The sequence below is a fragment of the Zootoca vivipara genome, chromosome 2 (assembly GCF_963506605.1).
Source record: "Zootoca vivipara chromosome 2, rZooViv1.1, whole genome shotgun sequence".
NCBI lineage: Eukaryota > Metazoa > Chordata > Lepidosauria > Squamata > Lacertidae > Zootoca > Zootoca vivipara.
The window spans coordinates 2,085,462-2,109,956 of record NC_083277.1 but is presented as its reverse complement, the minus strand read 5'-3'; the positions used below and the strand labels follow the sequence as shown (position 1 = coordinate 2,109,956).

Sequence of the window (24,495 nt, the reverse complement as noted above, 5' to 3'; positions counted from 1 at the left end):
AAGGAGTAGTGCACAGCTCCTCCTCTACCCAACCCAGGCCAATTCGGGACATACCCCCCTGGATCTAGCCCCAAATTAAGCCTAATTAAATATATGGTTGAGAAGGTGACAGGAGGAGATACTCTGTTGCCTTCCAACACCTGAACAAGAGAGTTCAATTGGGCAGGGGGCTGCTTCAAACTCTTTATTAGAGTTCTGCCCTATTACAGATCCGATGTTGTCCTTAGTGTTTTGTTGTCAGATGCTCCTTCGTGTTCAGATCAGGCCTCAGTAAAATAATGTAGCATTTGGGCATGAAGATGCATCCCAGAAGCCCAGCACTGGAGACCAAGATGGAGAAGACCTGCACGGCTACCATGAATTTCCCCTTGGTGCTCAGGTAGGTGGGCACAAAGGACACCCAAACACTGCAGAAGACCAGCATGCTGAAGGTGATCAGCTTGGCTTCATTGAAGGCCCCAGGCAGCTTCCTGGCTAGAAAAGCCACCGTGAAGCAGATGGCAGCCAGGAAGCCCATGTAGCCAAGGGCAGTGTAAAACATGGCAACAGAGCCTTCGTTGCATTGGACAATGATCTCTCCAAGCTGGGAGCTCTTGTCAAATTCTGGGAATGGAGGAGAAAGTCCCAGCCAGGTGATGCAGATGACAACTTGGACACTGGAGCAGGAAATGACAATGGAGTGGGCCAAGTTCTTCCCCAGCCATCTCCTCACCCTGTTCCCTGGCTTAGTGGCCAGGAAGGCCAGCACCACAGTGATGGTTTTTGCTAAGACAGAAGAGACAGCAACTGAGAAGGTGATGTTGAAGACTGTTTGTCGGAGAAGGCAGGTCACTTTCCTTGGCTGGCCAATGAAGAGGAAGGAGGACAAAAAGCAGAGCAATAGAGAGATGAGGAGGATGTAGGAGAGGTCCCGGTTGTTGGCTTTGACTATGGGAGTTTCTAGGAATTTAATGAAGATTGTCAACACAAATGCTGCCACTAATGACAAGAAGAGGGAAAGGGAAGCCAAGAGGATTCCCCAATACTCTTCATAGTCTAGGAAGTTGATAATCTTGGGAATACATTGATCTTGGTCCTTGTTTGGATGCTGATCTTCTGGACATTTGGTACAGTGTGTTGCATCTGAGAATGAGAAAAAGAGTGCCTTTAGTATTCCTTGCATCTATAATGTTTTGTTAGTGTACTTATTTAATTTTCACTGTTGCATCCCTCCTTTCCTCCAAGGACATAGAGTTGACACACAAGATTTTTCTCACTTTTCATCCCCTTGGGATGTAGGTAAAGCTGAGCTGCAATGACCTCCCTCCAGAGGTATCTCAGAGGTATCTTCATTGTCCGGCTCTCTTTGCCTGGTTAAAACACATTTCTGTACCTTCACCTTGGCAGTGAAGGTGTGTTTTGTTTTGTTTTGTTTTTTGTTTTGTGGGAGATGAGTACAAACTCTGAAGCCGAACCAGGGACTCAGCTACAGTAGTAACATAACAAATAAAAAAGTGTTTTAAATGTGTTATAACACTGTGACACCAGATGGCACTGTAGAGTTCTGTCTTTTGGCAATGTGATTTCCCATTATGATGTTTACAACACGTTTTCCTGAAACTTTTTTTTTTTTTATGTCTAGATCCAGCCCTAGATTCCTGTTTAGAAATTGCTCTTGGATCTCAACAGAAAATGTCTGAGTGTATCTTCACCCACCTTTCTGAGTGGATATGGTCCCTTCTGCACATGGAGAACAAGCATAGCAGCAAACCGGCTCTCCTTCTTGAATCACCTTGAAATATCCAGGGTGGCAGCTATCGGTGCATCTGGAGCAAGGCACAGTCTAAGCACAAAGAGAGGAAGGTGCATCAAGGGGACAATTTCTGTCTATGGAAGTGGTTGATAGAGTTTGGAATGGAGCCAACAGCATCTCATGGACCACTAACCCTGCCAGGACTTTTGGTACGTTCCTCAAAAAAAACCTCTTTGGTGTGTCTCCTTGTTTGTTTCAACATTCATTCTCCTCCTTTCTATTCATATATATGGTGTCACTGTCAACCCCAAATTTCCGGATTTCAAAATGGAATGTGGCTATTCCATGTCCATGGATATGGGGCTCACGGTATGAGGGGGACACCCTTGGATATCAGCTCCCACCCCTTCACTGGGCAAAGGAGTGTAGTCCAAGTTCTGTGTAAATTATTAAGATTAAGATTAAGATATCTTTATTGTCATTGTCCCCTTGCGGAAACAACGAAATTACTCAGTTGCTACATCCACTCAGATAAAGCATTCCACATAATCCAAAATTACTACAAAACCTAATTAAAAACAGCAAATATAATACAAAATAACAAGTAAAATAAGATGACTTCAAAGTCCAGGCTTTCCATTTAAGGCCAAAATCGCTCTGGAGAAGAAACTGTTCCTGAGATGGCTTGTTCTTGCCTGCATTGTTCTGTATCTCCGTCCCGATGGCAGGAGCTCAAAGAAATGGTGACCAGGGTGCGTTGGATCTCTTGATATGTCTAGTGCTTTTCTATGGCACCTGGTGGTGTAGATTTGTTCTAAGGTGGAGAGTGAGCAGCCAATAATGCTTTCTGCTGTTTTAATAATTCTGGACAGCCCTGCTCTATCCTGAGAAGTACAGCTTCCATACCACACACATAAACCATACTTATTCCAGAAATTAATGTATATCAACAGATACCATACAGAAAAAGTGTCCCCCACCTGGTTAAACCTTTGGGGCCACAAAATAGCATCTGGGTTGATAGTGAACTTTGTGTCGACGGATGTCTCTCTCTCGATACTCCCAACTTTCACTCTGGCACGAGACTCGTTGGGAAACATCACCCAGTTGACAATGTCATAGTTGCCTGGCAGCTCCCCATTCTCATCCAAATGCATTCCACCCATGGAGGTATTAGAAAACTGGGTTGCTCTTAAGTAGGGATGAAGCTGGAATGAAACATATATATGGTGCCACAGACTCCAGTTACAGTTACAGGGACCCCCAGTGGGAACCACTGACCTACCGTAGTTCAATTTGAGAGCCAGTCATTCCATCCCAGTATACATCTTAGTAGAAGTGAAACATTGTAGAAGAACAGAAACAGTGCCAATTGTGACAAACACTGCCTTGTTACACCCATGGTGCTAATTTCTGCACAAGGTTAAAAAATGTAAAGGTAAAGGACCCCTGACAGTTAAGTCCAGTCGTGAACGACTCTGGGGTTGCAACACTCATTTTGCTTTACTGGCCGAGGGAGCCGATGTTTGCCCGCAGACAGTTTTTCCTGGTCATGTGGCCAGCATGACTAAGCTGCTTCTGGCGAAAACAAAGCAGTGCACAGAAATGCCGTTTACCTTCCTGCCGGAGTGGTACATATTCATCTACTTGCACTTTGACGTGCTTTTGAACTGCTAGGTTGGCAGGAGCTGGGACAGAGCAATGGGAGCTCACCCCGTCTGGGGATTTGAACCACTGACAGTGGAATTTGCTGCCAAGGAGTGTGGTGGGGTCTCCTTCGTTGGAGGTCTTTAAGCAGAGGCTTGACAGCCATATGTCAGGAATGCTTTGATGGAGTTTCCTGCTTGGCAGGGGGTTGGACTGGATGGCCCTTGTGGTCTCTTCCAACTCTATGATTCTATGATTCTATGACCTTCCAATCGGCAAGCCCTAGGCTCAATGGTTTTAGACCATAGCGCCACCCACATCCCAGACACAAAGTTAGGAAGTTCCAATTATTAAACAGAAAATGAAAAGAATAGCCATAACAGGGACCTTTTCCTCATGCTGAAAATGTTATTGAAAGCAAAGCTGTTAAATAATTGGACACAAAGTTAGAAAGTTCCAATTATTTTAAACATTTTCAGCACGAGAAAAAGGTCCCTGCTCTGGTTATTCTTTTTGTCTTCTGTTTTATACTGTACACAGTTGGTTGGTACTGTTTTGAAACTTTCAGCACTTTATATAATTCTGTTCTGTTGATATATTATAAACCAAGCAGCTTTCTCTCTCTCTCTCTCTCTCTCTCTCTCTCTCTCTCTCTCTCTCTCTCTCTCTCTCTCTCTCTCTCTCTCTCTCTCTCTCACACACACACACACACACACACACACAGAGAGAGAGAGAGAAGCATATAAACATTAAAATAGAAAAGGCTCAATTAGAAAACATCTCAGCATCATGGGGCCGACCTGTGTGACCAGGAGGCTTGTGTCCCTGCTCCATCTGTGTTGCAGCTGCTCACCGAAGGCCAGCAGAGGCAGAGGAGGAGATGAGGACAGACCAACTTCAGCCAAGATGTCTGGGTTTCTCTCAGAGCACTAAGGAGTAAACCATCGGAAAGTGGGAGGGTCTTCTTATGAAATCCCCATGGTGGGAAGAAATGTTGATCTGCACAAGAACCTCATCAATTGGATTTGCTTCAGAAAAGGACAAATTCTTTGTCTCGCTACTAGATTTTATTCCACAGTTGGGAAGATGGATTGAAGTTTGCAAAAAGGTTAAAGGAAATACCTGCCATGGCTGTAGACTTTGACATCCCAAACTGTCTGTTCCACTCATCCTCAGCATCCGTTTTGATCTCGATGAACATGCAGCATGTAAAGCGTGTGCAACAACATGGACATGGAAGTATGTGCTGTAGCTGTCTTGGGACAGAGATCTCTCCAGCTCTTCCTGGGGCAGAGTCTCCAGCTTCTCCTTCTGGGCGCATCTTGTCCGCCCTTTCACAGACAAGGTATGCTTTGAATATAAGCAATAAAATGCTTTCCTCCAAAACCAATAAAGGAGATATGAAGATGGTGTATAGTAATCACGTCTGGTCATTTTTTTGGTGTTCATTATAAATGAGAAGGAACCATGGATGTTCTGGAAATCCTTTGGATCCGAATGCAAATTCATGTTGATGTCCTGAAAATCTGTTGTGATCCAAACTCTTACCCCAACTTCTCCCATGATTATATTTTGTAGTGCCATGATTGGTCCCCATCCTGTGTAAGTGTTCTGATAGTAAACAAATACACTGACTTGTCTCCATATGATAAATGGCACCTTTGGTGAGAGTGATTGATACGGATTGCTTTCTGCTAGTCTATGTGTGAAGGCGACACAGATTCCACTGTGGATCATCAGAGATGTCAGGGCACCCACAAACCTTTCTCCATTCTCATTGTCTGAAGCATAGAGGCCAACCCACGTCCATCCAAAATGCAGGAGCAGCTTGACAATCCCCTGGGATTGAGTATCTTCTTTGGGGAGCATCCGGTAGACAAAAGGGAACTGGGATTTATCATCCATAGCCTGAGCATTAAAACCATGGCTGGTCTAGTGAGAGAAGGGAGAGATTAGTGATTTGTTTTGGTCTCAATATAAGAATCTTGACTCCCTTGGAGAAAAAGTGGGGTTTTATACTATCCTTCATACCTGTGGAATTTTGTAGATGCTTGACATGGTCGAAATCTGTTTTGAGATTACAGAATTGGCTCCTTCAAGAACAGCCAGCAGGTTATTATTCCCTTTTCCACAGGTATAGTTTGGGATGTTGCTTTCCCCACCCGAAAGCAGGTCTAGCATGACATCGGAAGTCATCCTTGCATCAAAATAGTTCTCATAGAGGTTGTAGCCCAGGGTGATGTTGGGTAAGAGCCTGGGGTCACCGTTGATCTCCTGGATGGTGAACAGGAAAGACAAGATGTGCCAGTAGTGTCTAGCTGATGGCAATAAACTGCAACAAACAGATTAATAAAACAATTTGAAACTGTTCTTCACCATTTAATGAAAATAACTCTGATTTGATCACCAAAGAATAGCTGTTATGTTTGTCGTGAGGGGTGTTTCAAGGTGAAAATCCATTTCCTGCTTCAGAATAAAAATGGTGCTATGCAAGTATTAGAAGTCACCCCAGAATTGGACTTACTAAACATCTTCCAATAAAATAATGCTCACCTACACCACAAAGAACTCATAATCCACCTACTTTCAGCAGCCAGAAACGCCATTACCAGACACTGGAAGAGACCTGTCAAGAATAAGCATGGACCAATGGCACCAAGTAATATGGAAAACAGCCTTACTAGAAAAACTAACCAATGAACTGAAACTGACATGGGGACAAATAGAAGTATTCTATCCACTGTATTCTGCTCTGGTCAGACCTCACCTGGAGTACTGTGTCCAGTTCTGGGCACCACAGTTCAAGAAGGATACTGACAAGCTGGAATGTGTCCAGAAGAGGGCATCCAAAATGGTCAAAGGCCTGGAAATGATGCCTTATGAGGAACGGCTTAGGGAGCTGGGTATGTTTAGCCTGGAGAAGAGAAGGTTAAGGGGTGATATGATAGCCATGTTCAAATATATAAAAGGATGTCATATAGAGGAGGGAGAAAGGTTGTTTTCTGCTGCTCCAGAGAAGCGGACACGGAGCAACGGATTCAAACTACAAGAAAGAAGATTCCACCTAAACATTAGGAATAACTTCCTGACAGTAAGAGCTGTTCGGCAGTGGAATTTGCTACCAAGGAGTGTGGTGGAGTCTCCTTCTTTGGAGGTCTTTAAGCAGAGGCTTGACAGGCATATGTCAAGAATGCTTTGATGGTGTTTCCTGCTTGGCAGGGGGTTGGACAGGATGGCCCTTGTGGTCTCTTCCAACTCTTTGATTCTATGATTCTAAGACCGCTTCAGCCTGGTATGGCTCCCCTTCATCACATACACAGCCCAACAGGACAACGACAAGAATCCACCAACAGCATATGAATCAGTATGGCTAATCTGATTCTAAAACACCCACCCCACTCGCACATGGAAACAAAATTCACCACAGCCAATCACAAACAAGCAACCCCACCCTAGGCCAACCCCACCTTCTCTCACCACCAAAGGAACACAAGCGAATAGCAAAGAGAACCTGCAGAAGCAATGCTGACACAAAGCACCACACATACATTAAGTGAAATAGAAACACCGTCACCTGACCCCAACCCCACTCACCATGGCCCCTCCCCCTCCCCTTTCTTCCTAATGTAACACTAATGTCTCAACAAATGAATCTTACCTGTAGAAAATGTAACTTGAAAAAAGAGACATTGCTCATACTTTTGTAAACCAAGAAATCTTTAATAAAAAATACATTTTAAAAAAAGGAATAAAAATTGTGAGGTGTACTCTCTCCATTGCAGAAGCAGAAAAACTCACAGCTTTCAAAAAACAAAACTGAATGAAGACATTATTTTTTGAAGGTTTGTGAAATGTGGGGGGCCTTGTTGCCAAGGTTGCAGTTGCTTTGGGGGTCTCCTTGTCTTCCTGCATATATGCCCAGTTGCTGAAATGGAGAGCTCAGCCTACAAGTCTATCCCCACCACCACCACCACCACATCCAGTCCTGGCATCTTCTTCCCTCACCTCATCGCATCCTTTCAATCCCTGACCAGATTCCTTTGAGCAAGCAACACAGCAGGGATGACAAGGGGAAACAGGACAGGTGTGTGGGGAACCTGTGGCCCTCCATATGTGGCAGGACTCCAATTCCCATCAACTGCCAGGTGGTGTATCATGATAAATGTTAATGTTAAAAGCATAAGTAACGAATATGGAAATGGAAATTTCTTTTCTTTTCTTTTTATTTGGATGAAATTTATGCAGATATAAAGCCATGATAAACGTTAATGTCAAAGGCATAAATCAGGCACCCCCAAACTTCGGCCCTCTAGATGTTTTGGACTACAATTCCCATCATCCCTGACCACTGTTCCTGTTAGCTAGGGATCATGGGAGTTGTAGGCTAAAACATCTGGAGGGCCGCAGTTTAGGGGTGCCTGGCATAAATAATGAATATATGAAAAATGGGAAAAAAACTTAATAATAATTATTGCGAAAAAACCAAACTGCCAGGTGGTTTAGCCAGTGACCAGGCGTCAGGGAGATGGAGTCCAGCAACATCATGATGGTCCCAGCCATGAATCATAGAGTCAATTTCCCTAATAAGTAAGGAGTGGGACTCTCTCTCTCTCTCTCTCTCTCTCTCTCTCTCTCTCTCTCTCTCTCTCTCTCTGTGTGTGTGTGTGTGTGTGTGTGTGTGTAAAGAAGCGTAAGAGACATCAGAATACAGTTACTTACTCATCAAACCTAGTAAATGGGGGCTGAGAAAAAACATATGGAAGTTGATCGAAGAATTGTTTTGGAGAGATCACCCCACTAACGAGGAAGTCTCCAGGCCGGAAGTAATTCTGTGCTCCCTTTTCTTCCCTGATCAGATTCAGGGGGCATTTTGCCTTTGGGTTTCCAAAGAGCCCATGAGGCATCAATAGGAGCAGCAGCAGCAGAAGAAGAAGAAGCAGAAGCAGGGATCCCATTCTGGCTGTAGCTCCTGCACCTCTCCTGTGAGCTTGTGCAAGGGGAAATCTCATGCAAGACCAAAGCTACAGTGTCGTCACCCATAGAGCTAGTGGCCACTGATGACTTCAGAGCTTTTAAAGACCACACACACATCTCCCCCACTTTCACCTGCTCTAAATCTTGACTCACTCTGCCTCTGACACAGATATTCTTCCCCCAGGAATGATGCAATGAGTAACCTCATGTTGGGCCTTGATTCTGAAGCCTGGGCAACATCCAGAAATCTCTCTTGGGATTCGGCTATAGAAAATCACCATGATTTCCGTAATTACAATAGGAAGAAAACTCATCTCTGCAACATCCTGGAGGCGTTGTGTGGTTTGAGGGGAAGCGTCAGAGCTGGAGAAAAACATGTTTGTGAAGGATGGCAGATGCAACTCTACATCTGACACCAGCCATGTGTTTGTGTGCAAGAGAGAGTTTGGCCTGAACTTTTTTGACAATACTGTAGTATTAAAAGAGCCCTACAAATGGCTCCCACGGCCTGTAAAGTGAGATGAGTGCCACAACCCCAGAGTTGTCCACAACTGGACCTAACGGCATAGCTGCCAAGTACCCCGTTTTCCCCGGGAAACCCCTGTTTTTACTTACCTTTTCCCAGCAGTCCCCCGTATCACTTCGTCTCCCGTTTTTCTCCATTATTTTTTCCTGCCGGCGGCCATTCCCCCCTCCCCTGATTTGCCCATCTATGGGCACCAAAAATGGCCGCCGGCGGCTTCGAAAGTCGCGTCTGCACATGTCCGGAAGTGCGTAGACATGACTTCTGGTGTCGGCGGCCATTTTTGGTGCCCATAGATGGGCAAAGCGACACTGGAAGTTGCGTCTATGCAACTTCCGGTGTCACGTGGCTGCCAGTCCCGGATTCTGCAGTCCGGGACTTGGCAGGTATGCCTAACGGTCAGGGGTCCCTTTACCTTTTTTACAAATGGGTCAGTCCAAACAGCCAGTGGACAAATGGGGCACTGCTAACGTGTCTGGACTCTGGTGGCCATCCAACCTTTTCTTTGAAACCTCAAATGAAGGAGAGTCTGTAGTAGTGAAATACAGAGAATCATACCATGCTCAGAAGGATTTGGTTGGTAACTGGAGGTGAAATCTAATCCTGCAATAAAATTATAGCAGATCACGAGGAAGCTCCTTTGTTTAAACTGGTAGTCAGTACACAGGCTTTCCACTGTGGCAATTTTAGAGCAATCACATGGGTTGGTGCCTTAAAAGGAAAATGGGGTGAGGTAAGCCCAGTGTTTGAATTGGATAGGAAATTTAAACTTAATTGAATTTGTGGAATGTGCTTTATTGATGTATAAAATGCTATGGAATGTGTTAGAATGGGGCCAGAGAATTTGGAAAGAAATTCCTCCTGGTCATTTCTGTAGAAAAATAAAATAAAATAAAATAAATTACAAGAAGACTCCTTCTCCATTCAATGACTCATGTGAGTATTTGCTATATCCATGAGACAGGGCAAGCTTTGTTTCTAACAAGTGCACCTCCTTCAAAGAAGTACCTGCTACTGCCAAAAAGCTCTTACTGGCAGAAAGCTACTCCTGATGTTTAGTCGAAAATTTATTTTTCATAGCTTGAAGCCATTGGTTCAGGTCCTACACTCCAGAGTGGGAGAAACCAGCTGGCTCCATCTTCCATGTGGCAGCTCTTTAGATATTTAATTAAATGTAATGAAAATCATGGTTGAATATAAACCATCAGTTAAACAAATACATATCGCTAGGAAGCAATATGTATGGATCGCCTTAACATTAAATGGCGCAGCTCAGGAAAACTGGGGGGAGAGGACTAAAATTAAGGAAGCAAAGCAACGTTCTTAGTGGGAGACATTTCTTGGAGGAAATGGCTCTCAGTGGCTAATAGCCCAGATGGCTTTTCTCTGCCTCCACAGCTGGAGGTGCTAATGCTTTCAAATGCCAGTTGCTGGAACCACAGGAGGGGAGTGTTGCTCTTGCGCTCAGATCTTGCTTGCGGGGGGGGGGGGGTTTCCCACAGGCATCTGGCTGGCCACTTTGAGAACAGGATTCTGCAGTAGATGGGCCATTAGACTGATCCAGCAGGCTCTTATGATGTTTCCCTTGCTTTGGTTCTGCATTTGTAGGTCTGTGAACATTTGCTGTGAAAGGATGTGAATGCTTATTGGCTTTTTGGTGCAAAATCAAAGAAATGCTTTTTGGAAATCTGTGCGTCTATTAATGAATAACTGGCCTTTGCCCCTCTCTGTCGCCCTGGATTCCACACAAACCTCATTTTTACCTGCAACACTGGGTTGGAATCTCACAGCCACTCCTAAAATCAAGAGAAGGCCTGGCGGGTGGAGTTCCTGCCCCACACATTGACAGCACTCTCCCCTGGACCTTCTGAGATCCTTCCAACTGCTAATGTGGAGGGTTCAACCCAGGGTCTTGCGCAGGAGAATTCACAGCCCCTATTCTCAAGGCTTGGAGTGTGAAAAGAGCTTCAGCTCAAGCCTTCCTTCACTTCGAAAAATACACACAGGGAAGACAAAACAATACAAATGGCAGCAAATCATGATTGTCCTTTAGAAAGCCAATCAGCTTGTGAAATACACCAAACAGCCCAATAATATATAAACCTTTATTGCAAAGATTAATTAAAGATGCTGTCTGCCATCCAGGTTACTTCTCAAAAACTATTTCTGGGAAACGAAAGGCTGAAAATGATGGTTGATACTTTGAATGCACACAAAAAGAAAGACAAATGATTCCACACTCACTATATTGTTTATTTCTTTAAGATTTCTCACCTGCTCTATACCATAAAGCCGCAGGATGGATTACAATGATATATAATTAAAATAATAATAATAATTTATTACAGTATTTATACCCCGCCCATCTGGCTGGGTCTCCCCCGCCACTAAACATTAAAATACATTAAATATCACAGATTAAAAACTTCCCTAAACAGGGCTGCCTTTAGGTATTTAGGTAGTTGTTTATCTCTCTGACCTCTGATGGGAGGGCATTCCACAGGGTGGGTGCCACTACCGAGAAGGCCCTCTGCCCGGCTCCCTGTAACTTTGCTTCTCACAGTGAGGGAACCGCCAGAAGCCCCTCGGTGCTGGATCTCAGTTTGGCAGGTCCCAAACTTAAGGGTCAACTTTCTACAAACCCACAAGCTGCCTGGAGGCAGGAGCCACCTCTGAGCATTGAGGCAGCCAACAGGAAGTTTCCTTTGAACGTCATAGGGGCACATGGACCTGGTGTGGCCACTTCTCAGGGCTCTTTCCAGGAACGGTTGAACTCATCCATTCACAAGTGCTCTCAACGGGGTGGGGAAGGGAGGGAGAGGCCCAAAGTCTCAGCCTCCTCCACACCCCCAGGGGTTTAGCCTGGATCTGGACCGCACCACTTCAGCCTGCAAGGAAGACCCTGTTTTCTGGGACACATTGATTCCACCACTTGGGGAGGCAAACCAAGTCAGTGGGGAGATGTCCAGCCAGGGCCCTCCTCCCTTGGGAAAATGGGTGCACTGGAGAGCAGTCCATCCTGTGAGCTGCCTCCCCTGCAGTCTGAGGCGGGACAGATCCTGCCCAGCCATAGAGATCCACTGCTCAGGAAAATGAGGACCGAGAATTTGGGCGCAACTTGCCCTATTAATACTCCCATGAGATTTCCTGTAACAGGAATAGCAGCTCCGCTGGGGCACGTCCTTGCATAACAAAACGAGTAACAGAATGAATTTCAACAGGGACAAATGTCAGGCCCTGCACTTAGGCAGGAAGAACCACCTGCACAAAGAGAGGATGGGGGACACCTGGCTTCCTAGCAGGACAGGTGAAAAGGATCTAGGGGTCTTGGTGGACCACTAGCTTAACATGAGTCCACAGGGTGAAGCAGCAACAACGAAAAGATAACTCTATTCTAGGCTGTAGGGTCTGACTCCAACCAATGGCTTCAAGTTGCAAGAAAGGAGATTCTGACAAACATTTGGAAAGCCTCTCTGACAGCAAGAGCTGCTTGGCAGGGGAACAGACTCCCATGAGAGGTTTTTCAGCAGAGGTTGGGGGGCCATCTGTCCTGGATGCTTTAGCTGAGATTCCTGCCTTGCAGGGGGTTGGTCTAGATGACTCTTCAGGCCCTTCCGGTTCTCAGATTCTGTGATGCTATGGCTCTTCAAAGGGGCAGTGGGGAGAAGGGGGAGAGCCCTGGATCTGGAGGTCGCCAGCCCATGGAGAGGAGGGGCGGTGGAATATCTCTTTGTTACGAATGGGGGGGGGCATTGTATTTCGTAAGTTACTATTCCAAGCCTCAAACGCGCATAACAACTCCAGTCTACTTTGCAGGGCTGTTGTAACGGGGACACCCTACGCCACGTTGGGAAATGGGTGGGGAAATGACCGGATCCCCATCTCCCCCCTCCCGGCAAGGGATTAAAAGAGATGAAGGGGGAATGTAACCTTCGTGAACCAGAGGACTTTTTCGGAGGTTGGGGGGGGGGGTCCTCATTCTCTGCCGCCTCCGGGGATCGAACCTGGGAGATTATCAGGAAAGAAACAGGATATTCAGAGCTTGTTTGGAAGGAGGAGAATTTGTGTCTTCTGGGAGGGAGGCGTCACTCATCCCCCCCCCAAGGGTCAGTGAGCTCCGCTTCCTAGAGAGGCTGGGAGGGGGAGGGGCGCCATTCACATTCCCGGAAGAGGAGCAGGTCTGCAGAGGAGGAAGAAAAAGAGGTGCAAAATATATTTATATATTGTTGGGGGCGGGGAGAAGGATGCGCTTTTTCTCCCCCTGAATCGGCAAACAGGGCAGCTGGGAAGGGAGGGCAGGATTGAGGGCGATGGGGAGGGATAAAAGGAAAGTATGCGAGTACTCCCCCTCCCCCTCCCTTCTGTGGAAGGGCTGAGACTTGAACCGAGGCCTCAATTCCGCGCCCCTCTGCGAATTCCGGGTTCCCCCTGGCAGAAATCCCTGGGGCGCTTTTGACCCCCACTGGGTGACAAGACGCGGCTTGGTGGGTCCCTTTTGTCTAGAGATGGGGAGTCCATGGAAGGGTTAAAGGAGGCGAGAGAGGCCTGGATAGAGACCCCCCCGTCTCCCTCCTCTCCCCCCTCCCTGCTCTTCTTGCGAGGCCCCTCCGGATGGAGAGGTGGCGGCGCTTGGGAGAGATTTGGCAGGCAGGGCGAAGGGTTAGCTGACATGGGGTGGCCTCTGGGCGAAGGAGAGACTCGGGGGTGGAGGGCTGAGGGAGGAAAGGAAGCATCCCTGGGGGAGGAATCGAAGCCATCTTGGAGAAAGAGAGAGAGACTTGGGGGCTGCCTGCCTTGACTTCGCCCTCCTGCCCAGGAATCTGCCATGACTTCAAGTCGACCAGGGAGAGATCCCTGAACAGGAGGCCTGATCCACCCACCCTCTCCTCCCTTGAAGCTCAGTCCTTGCCCTGCCATAAGTCCCAGATCAGCTGCTGCATGGGGCGCTGGGGGCTGTTATAGCGAGTCAAACCATTGGGGGGGGGGAGAGGAAAGGGAGGAAGCCCACTTTATTATTTCCGCCCTTTGAGGCTTTTGTCTTAGGAACTACAGTCTCGCCCACATTCCTGTGTTTCACTGGAGAAGCACCTAAAGGGTTCCTACCCAGAGATTGTTGTTGTTGTTTAGTCGTTTAGTCGTGTCCGACTCTTCGTGACCCCATGGACCAGAGCACGCCAGGCACTCCTGTCTTCCACTGCCTCCCGCAGTTTGGTCAAACTCATGTTCATAGCTTCGAGAACACTGTCCAACCATCTTGTCCTCTGTCGTCCCCTTCTCCTTGTGCCCTCAATCTTTCCCAACATCAGGGTCTTTTCCAGGGAGTCTTCTCATGAGGTGGCCAAAGTAGTGGAGCCTCAGCTTCAGGATCTGTCCTTCCAGTGAGCACTCAGGGCTGATTTCATTCAGAATGGAGAGGTTTGATCTTCTTGCAGTCCATGGGACTCTCAAGAGTCTCCTCCAGCACCAGAATTCAAAAGCATCAATTCTTTGGTGATCAGAGATACCTGTACCCAACTCCTCCCCATTCCACCAGCTTTCCATTATTCTCACTATTATCATTATGTTCCTGATAAGGGTGACACTTCAAGGTCTTCTTTGTTATGTTTCCTGTATTTTGGGGGCAGAGAGAAGGCTGTTCTCAGGACCTGCTCCACCGTGAGGGAGACTGAGGCAGCCCCCTCAGGCAGCAGATGCAGAGAGCGGCAAGGAGGGGACTGAGCTTGCCCCAGAGTCTTGCCCCTGGAAGAAGGCAGGTCTGTGATGAAGTCCATGGACACTACTTCCCATGGCCTGTGCGGTGTGGCTAATGGCTCCAGCAACCCTGCTGGTGCTGCTCTGACCACCTTTGCTCGCTGGCAGGTGTTACAGCCCCTTACATAGTCCCGAACATCCTCCCGCACCCCTGGCCACCAGAAGTGTCTCATGACTAGGTGAGTGGTTTTGTCCCTTCCAAAATGACCCGCCGTTGGGTTGTCGTGCATCTGCTTGAGGACCTTACCTCTGAGCTGGTTGGTGGGCAGGTACAGCGCTCCCCTGTAAAAAAGCAGTCCCCTCCTTTCCTCAAAGTCTGTTGCCTGCTCCCTCCCCCCTCGCAGCTCTCTGAAGATGCGGGTGGCGAACTCATCTGCTGCCGTCAGTGCTGCGAGTTCTGCCTCGCTCACCACTGCTGCTCCGCAGGACCATGCCGATGGGGGAAACACGTGTCGGGGTGCTAGTGGTAACTCCTCCTCCATGTACTCTGGTTTGCGGGAGAGGGCATCCGCCCTGACATTCTGCTCCCCCGGTATGTAGTGGATGGAGAAGTTGAAGTGCGAGAAGAACTCTGCCCACCGTATCTGCCGCTGGTTGAGCACCCTGACCGTTCTCCAGAACTCCAGGTTCTTGTGGTCCGTGCACACCTGAATGGGGTGCTTGGCGCCCACCAGGAAGTGTCTCCCGTGTTTGAACGCAGGCTGGATCGCCAAAAGTTCCTTATCAAACACCGTGTAGTTGCGCTCTGGCTGTGTCAGCTTTCTGGAGAAAAAGGCACAGGGTCTCCACTCTCTGTTGGCATCCAATTGCAGTAAGATCGCGCCCACCGCTCGGGCCGAAGCGTCTGTCTCGACTCGTAGGGGCGCGTGCTGTACCACGTGGAACAGGTTCTTGTCTGGGGCGAACACCCTCTTGAGGTCCTCGAACGCTGCTTGCGCCTCCGGTGTCCACCTGAACTTCTGCTTGCCTCTCAGGCAGTCCGTGATGGGAGCCGTAACGCGCGAGAAGTTCTTGATGAACTTCCTGTAGAAGTTGGCGAAGCCTAGTAGGCGTTGGGCATCTTTGCGCGTCCTGGGGCTGTGCCAGTCCAGGATGGCCTGCACCTTGTCCTTGTCCATGGCTAGCCCCTTGTCTGACAGCTTGTAGCCCAGGAAGTCCACCTCCTTGGTGTGAAACTTGCACTTCTCCAGCTTCACATACAGGTGGTGCTCCTTCAGGCGCTGCAACACCTCCCTGACATCCTTCACGTGCTGTACTGGGTCATTGGAGTAAATAAGGATGTCATCTAGGAAGACCAAGCAGTTCTTGAAGAGGAGGGACCCCAGGACGTGGTGCATGAAGGCCTGGAAGCATGCTGAGCCCCCTTGCAAACCGAAGGGCATCACCAGATATTCAAAAGAGCCCAGCAGTGTGAACATCGTGGTCTTCCACTCATCGCCTTCCCGGATCCTGATCAAGTTGTACGCCCCCCTCAGGTCAAGCTTGGTGAAGATCTTGCCCCTGCGTGCCGCTGTCAGCAAATCGTCCACTCTGGGCATTGGGAAAGCCACCGGTTCCGTCATGCTGTTGAGCCTTCTGAAATCAACCACCAGACGGCGCTGTTGCGTGTCTTTCTTGTCCACCCAGAAGACCGGGCTGCCCCCTGCTGCCTTGCTTTCTCTGATGAACCCCCTCTTGAGGTTCTTGTCGATGAAAGCGCGCAGATCCTCCAGTTCCTGATCTGACATGGAGTACAGCTTGGCTGGGGGTAGCGTGGCTCCTGGCACCAGGTTGATCTGGCAGTCAAAGGACCTGTGGGGAGGTAGGTGGTCGGATTCCGCTTCGCTGAAGACCTCCTGCAGGTCCCAGTACGGTTTGGGTATTGCCTCACCCCCCTTGACATGCATGGTGGCCACCGTGGCTATCGGAGGCCCCTCCCCTGGTTGGTGCTGCATGCAATGTTCCAGACAAAAGTCCGATCCAAACGTGATGCATCTCTGGTGCCAACTGATGGAGGGGTCATGGCGCGCCAGCCAGCTCATGCCCAAGACGATGGGGGGGGTCTGAGATGGTGGTGACGTTGAATGCCAGTGTCTCTGAGTGTCGTCCCACTGTCATTCTCATGGGGGGGTCTGGTGGGTGATGGCCCCTCCCAGCAACTCCCTGCCGTCAATGGTGGAGACGTGCAGGGGAAAATCCAGCTGCAGAAGTTGGATCTGGTGCGCTTCTGCAAAGTTCCTCAAAAAGAAGTTCGCCGAAGCCCCCGAGTCGATTAAAGCTAAGACCGTCAGGGGATACCCATTAGGGAGCGTTAGCGTCACTTCTAGAACCACCCCTGCTCTGGGGGGTGGGGGTGGGCTGGTGCTGCTCCTCGCTGTGCGGGTGGGTGGGTTGGGGCTGTTGTCTGCTGATTGCGCCTGGCTGCTGCCCCTTGTCTCCTGCAGCCAGGCTGCCTCGTTTCCCTGCTGTGGTGCTGCGTCAGTGGGGGAGGGCACAACCGTTCCCGCCTTTCCTTGCCACTCCCTGCGATGTGGGCAGTCTCTGACGAGATGCTGAGGGGAGTTGCAGAGAAAGCAGTTTCTGCCCCTTCCCTCCTTGCGTCTTGGCGCCGCTGGGGTTTGAAAAGCCCCCCCCCGCGCACGCTATCAATTTGCATGGGTTCCTGGTCTGGGCTGGCCCCAGGCGTGGCCTGGGAGGGCTGTTGGGGGAGTGGCTTCTCCTGTGACCGTGGGAACCAAGCCCGCTTTGCGCGCGTTGTCTGCTTGTCGTTCCACCGGGATTCCTGTCTCACCCCCACCGCCAGAGCCGCTTTGCTAAGCTCATCCATATTATTGGGCTTTGGACCTCTCAAGAGCTCATCCTTGACATCCTCATGCAACCCCAAATAGAACGCAGCTTCCATCGGAGGCGTGTGAAGATCCCACCCCAGTCTGTGCACCAGCATGGTGAATTTAGACCAATATTCGCGAACTGTCATTTTTCCCTGGCGCAAATTATGCAGTTCCTCTTTGGTATGGTCCAGATGGCTATCACTCGAATACATTACTTTTAAAGCTTCTAGAAACAGTTTGACATTCTTCATGCACGGATTTTTTGCCGCTATTAACGGTCTAAGCCACTCCCTGGCTGCCCCGGTAAGGTGTTCCACTATAAACACTACTCTGTGCGCATCATCAGGGAACTCATCATGGTGCAGTTCGAGGGCATACAAGATCTCAGTCTCAAAGCCATGATACTCCCTCGGATCTCCGTTGAACTTGCTTACTAGGGTCCCCGCTCTCCTTCCTGGCAGCACTTGGAGTTGGGGCCCCCCTCCTCCCTTGTTTTTCTCTGCATCCAACTTGTTCTGGAGGTCTACCGCTACCGCCCGTAACTGCTGCTCTTTCTCCTGTAGCGCTCTCACCTGTTCAGCAAGGTTCTGCCTGTCCTCCTTGACCTTCTCCGTTTCTTCTTTAGCCATCTTTAATTCTCCCTGTGCCTGCAACGCCAGTTGCTGCAGGTCCTGCTGGGCTTTCTCCGCGATCTGCCGCCATTTCTCCGCTTCTGGCGCGCTCATCCCGGCAACTCCAAAGTAGCCCAAAAAAAGATTCGGAGGTTGCTGTCACAGTGGCCTGGGTGGGCTACTTCAGAGTAACGACTCCACACGGCTCTGCATTTTATCTTTTTATTGGTGCTGCGTATTTACAGTGCTAAAGGCAGTACTATTTACAGAGACACATCTTATCCGCTTGAGTCAGAACCTCCGAATGGCGTTTGGCGCGTTTTTCTCCAACATAACAACTTGGGGAGACCCAGCCTCTTCCCCCTACGTTTTCTGCGCAATTCCGGAGTTGGGGGGATAGGTCTGCCCCCCTTGCTTCCCCCTTCCTGTCCCACCTGGGACGATGGCTCCGCTACCTTGCCTGAGCCTCGGACACCACTTCCTGCTTCCCCACTTGAGTCGGAACTCTCCCTGCTTTCCCCGGCGCTCGGGGATGGGCTGGAACTCAGGAGGGGAGGGACTTCGCGATATCCCCTGTCCCTCACAGGTGGGTTCCTGTGTTCCCCCCTCAAGAGCCTGCATTATTATTATTGCAATTGTTGTTATTTATTTATTCAACCTATTAGTTGTTGTTCTTGTTCCTGTTGTTGTTATGTTCCACGGTGATACTCTAAGGTCATTATCATTATCATTATGTTCCTGATAAGGGTGACACTTCAAGGTCTTCTTTGTTATGTTTCCTGTATTTTGGGGGCAGAGAGAAGGCTGTTTTCAGGGCCTGCTCCACCGTGAGGGAGACTGAGGCAGCCCCCTCAGGCAGCAGATGCAGAGAGCGGCAAGGAGGGGACTGAGCTGAGTGCCATTTGGCCTGCCCTGATTTCACCCTCTATCCTCTCATCCAGTGGAAGGTGCTGTCTCATTGCCAGTGTCCTAGACAAAATCCAGCAGCCTCGGGAAGTCAGTGGTGCAGGATGATTTAGGAATGTGTGCAGTTGGACTGTATCAGGAAGATACTGGAGATCATGGAAGAAGGAGGAAGTGAAATACAGATATTCAGCATTTTCAGAAGAGGGGGAAGAAGGGGAAAGTGCATCGCACTAGATAAGACTCCCATCATCCCTGGCCATATGCCCTCTTTCTTTGGGATGATAGCACTTTGTGCCCAACCACATCTGGAGGGCCAGAGATGTCTCACCTCAGCATACAAGGTTTCCCCTACGGCAGTGATGTCCAAACTTTTTTTCAAAGAGGGCCAGATTTGATGAAGTGAAGGGCCCTGAGGGCCGATCAAAGGGCCAACCAAAGTTGTTGACCTTTTTTTAGACTTTTACCACAGGAAATAAGCTGCCACAGGGGCCGAATTAGGCCCCCGAAGTTGGAACTGGATCTTAAGGGATCTTATAAATCCAAGGTGTCCACACTCAGCAGCGTAGAAACCCCTGCCGGCACCTGGGGAAGAGCTTTTTAAAGGAAAGTATTCATCCCCAAAGTTGCTTGCTTAAGAAGGTACAGTGGGTTCCGCCAACCTGCAGCACCAGAGCTGCCCCTCCCCCCGCCCTGCCTTGTTCTGCTGCTGCCCACACTAAAGGTGTATCTGGATGAAATCCCAAAAGATTTCTGGCTCCTATTCAAAAGAGGTCCAGTTGATACTCCAGAAGAACGTTTGGCTAAGATTATGAATCACAATTGTAGATGAGAAATACTTCCTTTCTCCAGAGTCATCGTCTTTCTTTTCTTTCCCACAATCGGTGTTATTCACCTTTAATTTTCACCTTTTCCAGTGTCGTGCATGTTTTTATCTTGTGATATTCAGATGAAGAGAGGTATACAAATTTAATAAATAATTCCCAGTAGGAGCAGAGATAGTATATCCAGAAGCCCTTGGCCACCCACTGCAAAGGAGGAAGCAGCTGGAGCCTGAATCCTGGGAAGGCCAAATTAAAACATGCAACCCAATTATTATTTGCTATAATTATATGCCACCTGATCTCGCACCCGCCTCCTGACACTGGACTATCTTACTGGAGATTCCCTAGTCCAGTGTCAGGAGGCAGGTGCAACTGGGAACATATGAGGACAGGAGAAAATGTACAAGATGTCAAAATAAGAGCAGGTCCTAATGGATGTGTGTAATATTCCTTTGTTCTCTTCCTAGATTTCCTCCCCGTCGAAAGAAGAAAATGGAATAATGGAGAAACTATTTAAATTCATGGAGTTTGGAAAGAGAGAGGAGAAGCAATTTGAAAGTATGGAGTATGGGAAGAGCTTTACTGAAAGTGGAGCACTAAGGAAACACCAACAGACTGACACTGGGGAGAAACCATTTAAATGCATGGAGTGTGGAAAGAGCTTTGGTTGGAGTTCAAACCTTCGTATACACAAACACACTCACACAGGGGAGAAACCATATAAATGTATGGCGTGTGGAAAAAGCTTCAGTCAGATTGGACACCTTAAAAACCATCAACGGACCCACACAGGGGAAAAACCATATCAATGTATGGAGTGTGGAAAGAGCTTCACTGATAGTGGAACATTTGGAAAACATCAACGGACCCACACAGGCGAGAAACCTTTCGAATGCATGGAGTGTGGAAAGAGTTTCAGTCAGCGTGGAAACCTTAGAAGCCATCAACGGTTTCACACAGGGGAGAAACCATTTAAATGTATTGAGTGTGGAAAGAGCTTCAGTCAGAGTGGAAAGCTGAAGTTACATCATCGAACTCACACAGGAGAGAAACCATTTAAATGTATGCTGTGTGGTAAGAGCTTCACTGATAACCGAGGACTTAGAATCCATCATCGATCACACACAAGGGAAACACCATATAAATGTATGGATTGTGGAAAGAACTTCACTTATAGTGGAACACTAAGAAAACATCAACGGACTCACACAGGGGAGAAACCATTTAAATGCATGGAATGTGGAAAGAGCTTTATTAATGGTAGAGCACTTACTATCCATCATCAGACTCACACAGGGGAAAAACCATTTGAATGTATGGAGTGTGGAAAGAGCTTCAGTGACAGTGGAACACTTCGAAAACATCAACAGACTCACACTGGGGAGAAACCATTTAATTGCCTGGAGTGTGGTAAGAGCTTCACTGATCGTAGAACACTTAGAATCCACCATCGAAATCACACAGGGGAAAAACCATATAAATGTATGGAATGTGGAAAGAGCTTTACTTATCGTGGAGCAGTGAGAAGACATCAACGGACTCACACAGGGGAGAAACCATTTAAATGCATGGAATGTGGAAAGAGCTTTAGTGATAGTAGAGCAGTGAGAATCCATCATCGAACACACACAGGGGAAAAACCATTTGAATGTATTGAGTGTGGAAAGCGCTTCACTTGTACTGGAACACTTAGAAATCATCAACGGACTCACACTGGGGAAAAACCATTTAAATGCATGGAATGTGGAAAGTGCTTCAGTCACAGTGGACTCCTGAATTCACATAATCAAACTCACACGGGGGAGAAACCATTCAAATGCACGGAGTGCGGAAAGAGCTTCAGTCGCAGTGGAGACCTTAGAAAACATCAATGGACTCACACAGGGGAGAAACCATTTAAATGTAAGGAGTGTGGAAAGGGCTTCACTATTATTGGAGACCTTAGAAGACATCAACGGACTCACACAGGGGAGAAACCATTTAAATGCATGGAGTGTGGAAAGAGATTCAGTCAGAGTGGACACCTTAGAAGACATCAACGGAGTCACACGGGATTAACCATTTAAATTTATGCAGTGTTGAAAGAGTTTCTTTCAGAGTGGAGCCCTAAATTCACACACAGGACACTTAGAAGACATCAACAGACTCACTCGGGGACAAGCAAATAAATGCATGGCGTGTGGAAAGAGCAATAATAATAATAATAATAATAATAATAATAATAATAATTTATTATTTATACCCCGCCCATCTGGCTGGGTTCCCCCAGCCACAATAGAAGTGGAAACCTTAGCAAATACCAGCGAACTCAAAAAGGGAAACCACTTACTTATATGGAACGTACTTATATGGAACTTCAGCCCTGATGTTCTTACAAAACATCAATGGACTCGCAAGGAGGAAAAGCTTTAAGAGTTGAAACCCTACAATCCACAATCCACAAACTGAAAAATCATAAACAGTTTGAATGGAATGAGTGCGGGAAGTGCTTCCAGTGCTTTACAGATACCGTATATATAATTTTATTTATATGCTAGCTGGCCCAGCCACGCGTTGCTGTGGGTCATTCCTGTGATTCCCCCCCACCCTGTCCCAATCCATGACGTATCCCGCCCCTCCTCCCTCCAACCCCCTGGCTCATCCCTGTGTTTTGGTAGGATACCCTTCCCTCTGTTTTCCCCGGGGAGTGTTGTCCCCTCCCCCCTGTATCTCCATACATTGGCCCCTGCGCACGCATCGTGAACATTTTTATATATTTAGATTTAAAATTTTTGAAATAAGAACATGAGAAACAGAAGTTATTATTGTTTAATTTTATTTTTTGGGTTGTCATTTATTTTGGTGGGTATTGTATGATTTGGGCGTTGTTGTGTGTTTTGGGGGCTTTTGTGGGTTTTTTAAAAATTTTATTTGGATTTTCTAATTTTGGAGTAGGTGACCTAGAGAACTACTTTAATAATCCCGACCGGGGGGTGGGGTGGAATCAAATAGTGAAGACTCACAGCCCCATAGCAACAGAAGGTGAGTTCTGAAGTGCCCGAGCTGTTCAGTTCCATTAAAAATCCATTATCCCCCCCCGGGGCCTAGTGGGGGCCTGGCGGCCTGGTAGGGGCCTACATAAAACAAAGGCCGTGCTGCAGTCTGCGATCCGGGCGCTCACCCTCCCCCCCCCGGGCCTAGTGGGGGCCTAGCAGCCTGGCAGGGGCCTAGGGGTCTGGTAATGGCCGCCTTGGTGGTTTCAGTTGCTTGGTTGATGATGTCATTATTTGGCACCACCCTTCAGAGCTTTTGCTGGTAACAGCGTGCAATCTGCCTTTCTATTGGATGCTGCTGGAGTCTTCAGAGCTTTTGCTGGTGATGTCTAATTAGTGCACCACATTTTTTTTTACGTTTAATCACTATTTAAGGTATGAAAGCTGTGCTTTTTGGGGGAGGGAATTATGCCAGATCAGGGGCGTACCCAGGATCAAAACTGGGGGGGGGGCAAGCCATGGTCGTTCAGGGGCGGGGACAAGGCACAGGAGGGGAGGGGCCACAAAGTGGGAATGTGGGCGGGGCTACAGGGCCAGCGGGCCCGACGACTCTGCGGCGGCGGCTGCAGCCGCTAAATGAACTCCCTAAACTCTCTCACATGAAATCCCCCTGCTCTGAAGCAGGGCCATCTCTAGGCCCGGGTCCGGTGGCGCGGGGCGCCAGGCCACCAGGGGCGCCGCTGTGCCCGCTGAGAGGCGCGGCGGAGGCCGCCCCAGGCGCGCCTCTCAGCTGTTCATCGGCTTCAGGCTGCTTTCCGGAGGCGTGCGGGCCTGGGGCCGCCGCGCACAGGGGCATCGCAACAGGGGGCGGGCAGCACCCCCTGGCCCAGGGCAGGCCCTACGGCCAGGCTGGGTTGCGCAGGGCTTCGGCCCTCCAGGCGGCAGCCGCGCAGTGAGCTGTGCCCGCCGTGCCGGGAAACGGGGCGGGGTGGGGGCACCAGAGGGATCCGTCACACCACGGTGCCAGGGCACCAGGTATGCTTAAGACAGCCCTGCTCTGAAAACACCGCTCCCATCCATTTACGGCTAGCCACCCCCCTGAAAAACCCCTTTGGGCCCCGCTTTCCCTCCTCCAGGTCCCCCCCGAAGCCTTGCCAGTTCCCACCCTATATATCTGGGATGGGGAAGGAGCTCAGAGGTCTGCTAGTCCTGGGGGGCCATCCCCCCGTGGCCTGGGAGGATACTGGGGACCCCCCCCCGCCAAGCTGAGACCCTCAAAGAAGAAGAAGCTGCCACCGCCGCCTCCCCATCGCAAGGGAGCAAAAGATGGGAAAGGTGGGGTGGCGCAGTGCAGGCAAGTGAGTGAGCCCCCAGCTGCGACCTGGCGGCGGCTCCCCCGCCCTCAACGCCCCTCTCTCAGCAGGGGCAGCAAGGGAGAGCGGCTGGGGGGGCGCATTGCAAAGAAGGAAACAGCAGCCAATGCCCGGAGAGGGCAATGCACGCAGGAGGAAGCGGAGAGCTGTGCTGCCCCCCAAGGCAGCTCCTTTCCTATTGCCGGGGGTGGGGGGCAGCGAGGAAGGGTCACTGCCGCTGGGCTACTCCTGCCGCTGGCAATCCGGCGCAAACGCCCCCATGCAGCTTCCTTGCAGCAGCCATGACCACCGCCTTCGGGCGCCACCCCCCACTCCTCCTTTGCGGGCTTCTGCCCGCCGAGGCTGAACTGGCTCCTGTCGGTGCACTTCCTCTCC

General features: G+C 49.0%; 2 protein-coding genes across 2 annotated transcripts; one reads left to right on the top strand and one right to left on the bottom strand.

Annotated features, from left to right (window-relative positions):
• Positions 1-223: 223 nt before the first annotated feature.
• On the bottom strand, positions 224-18,066 carry LOC132591784 (vomeronasal type-2 receptor 26-like). The gene is made up of 5 exons (XM_060272209.1): positions 18,010-18,066; positions 5,411-5,653; positions 5,142-5,311; positions 1,696-1,805; positions 224-1,122 (listed from the first exon to the last, which is right to left on the bottom strand). Exons 1-5 carry the CDS (start codon positions 18,064-18,066, stop codon positions 224-226), a joined length of 1,479 nt encoding a protein of 492 aa, XP_060128192.1.
• Positions 13,017-23,233, top strand: LOC118080150 (oocyte zinc finger protein XlCOF6-like). The gene is made up of 2 exons (XM_035105080.2): positions 13,017-13,079; positions 20,243-23,233. The coding sequence occupies exon 2, from the start codon at positions 20,276-20,278 to the stop codon at positions 21,839-21,841; it is 1,566 nt and encodes a 521-aa protein (XP_034960971.2). The 5' UTR covers positions 13,017-13,079; positions 20,243-20,275; the 3' UTR covers positions 21,842-23,233.
• Positions 23,234-24,495: the final 1,262 nt, after the last annotated feature.

Excerpts from the sequence above, each read along its gene's own strand:
- LOC132591784 (XM_060272209.1), bottom strand. The coding sequence starts at position 18,066 with ATGGCTAAAGAAGAAACGGAGAAGGTCAAGGAGGACAGGCAGAACCTT. Across the intron at positions 5,312-5,410 it reads GCATCTACAAAATTCCACAG|ACCAGCCATGGTTTTAATGC; the intron begins GTATGAAGGATA and ends TTCTCTCACTAG. Across the intron at positions 1,123-1,695 it reads GACCATATCCACTCAGAAAG|ATGCAACACACTGTACCAAA; the intron begins GTGGGTGAAGAT and ends TCTCATTCTCAG.
- LOC118080150 (XM_035105080.2), top strand. The coding sequence starts at position 20,276 with ATGGAGAAACTATTTAAATTCATGGAGTTTGGAAAGAGAGAGGAGAAG.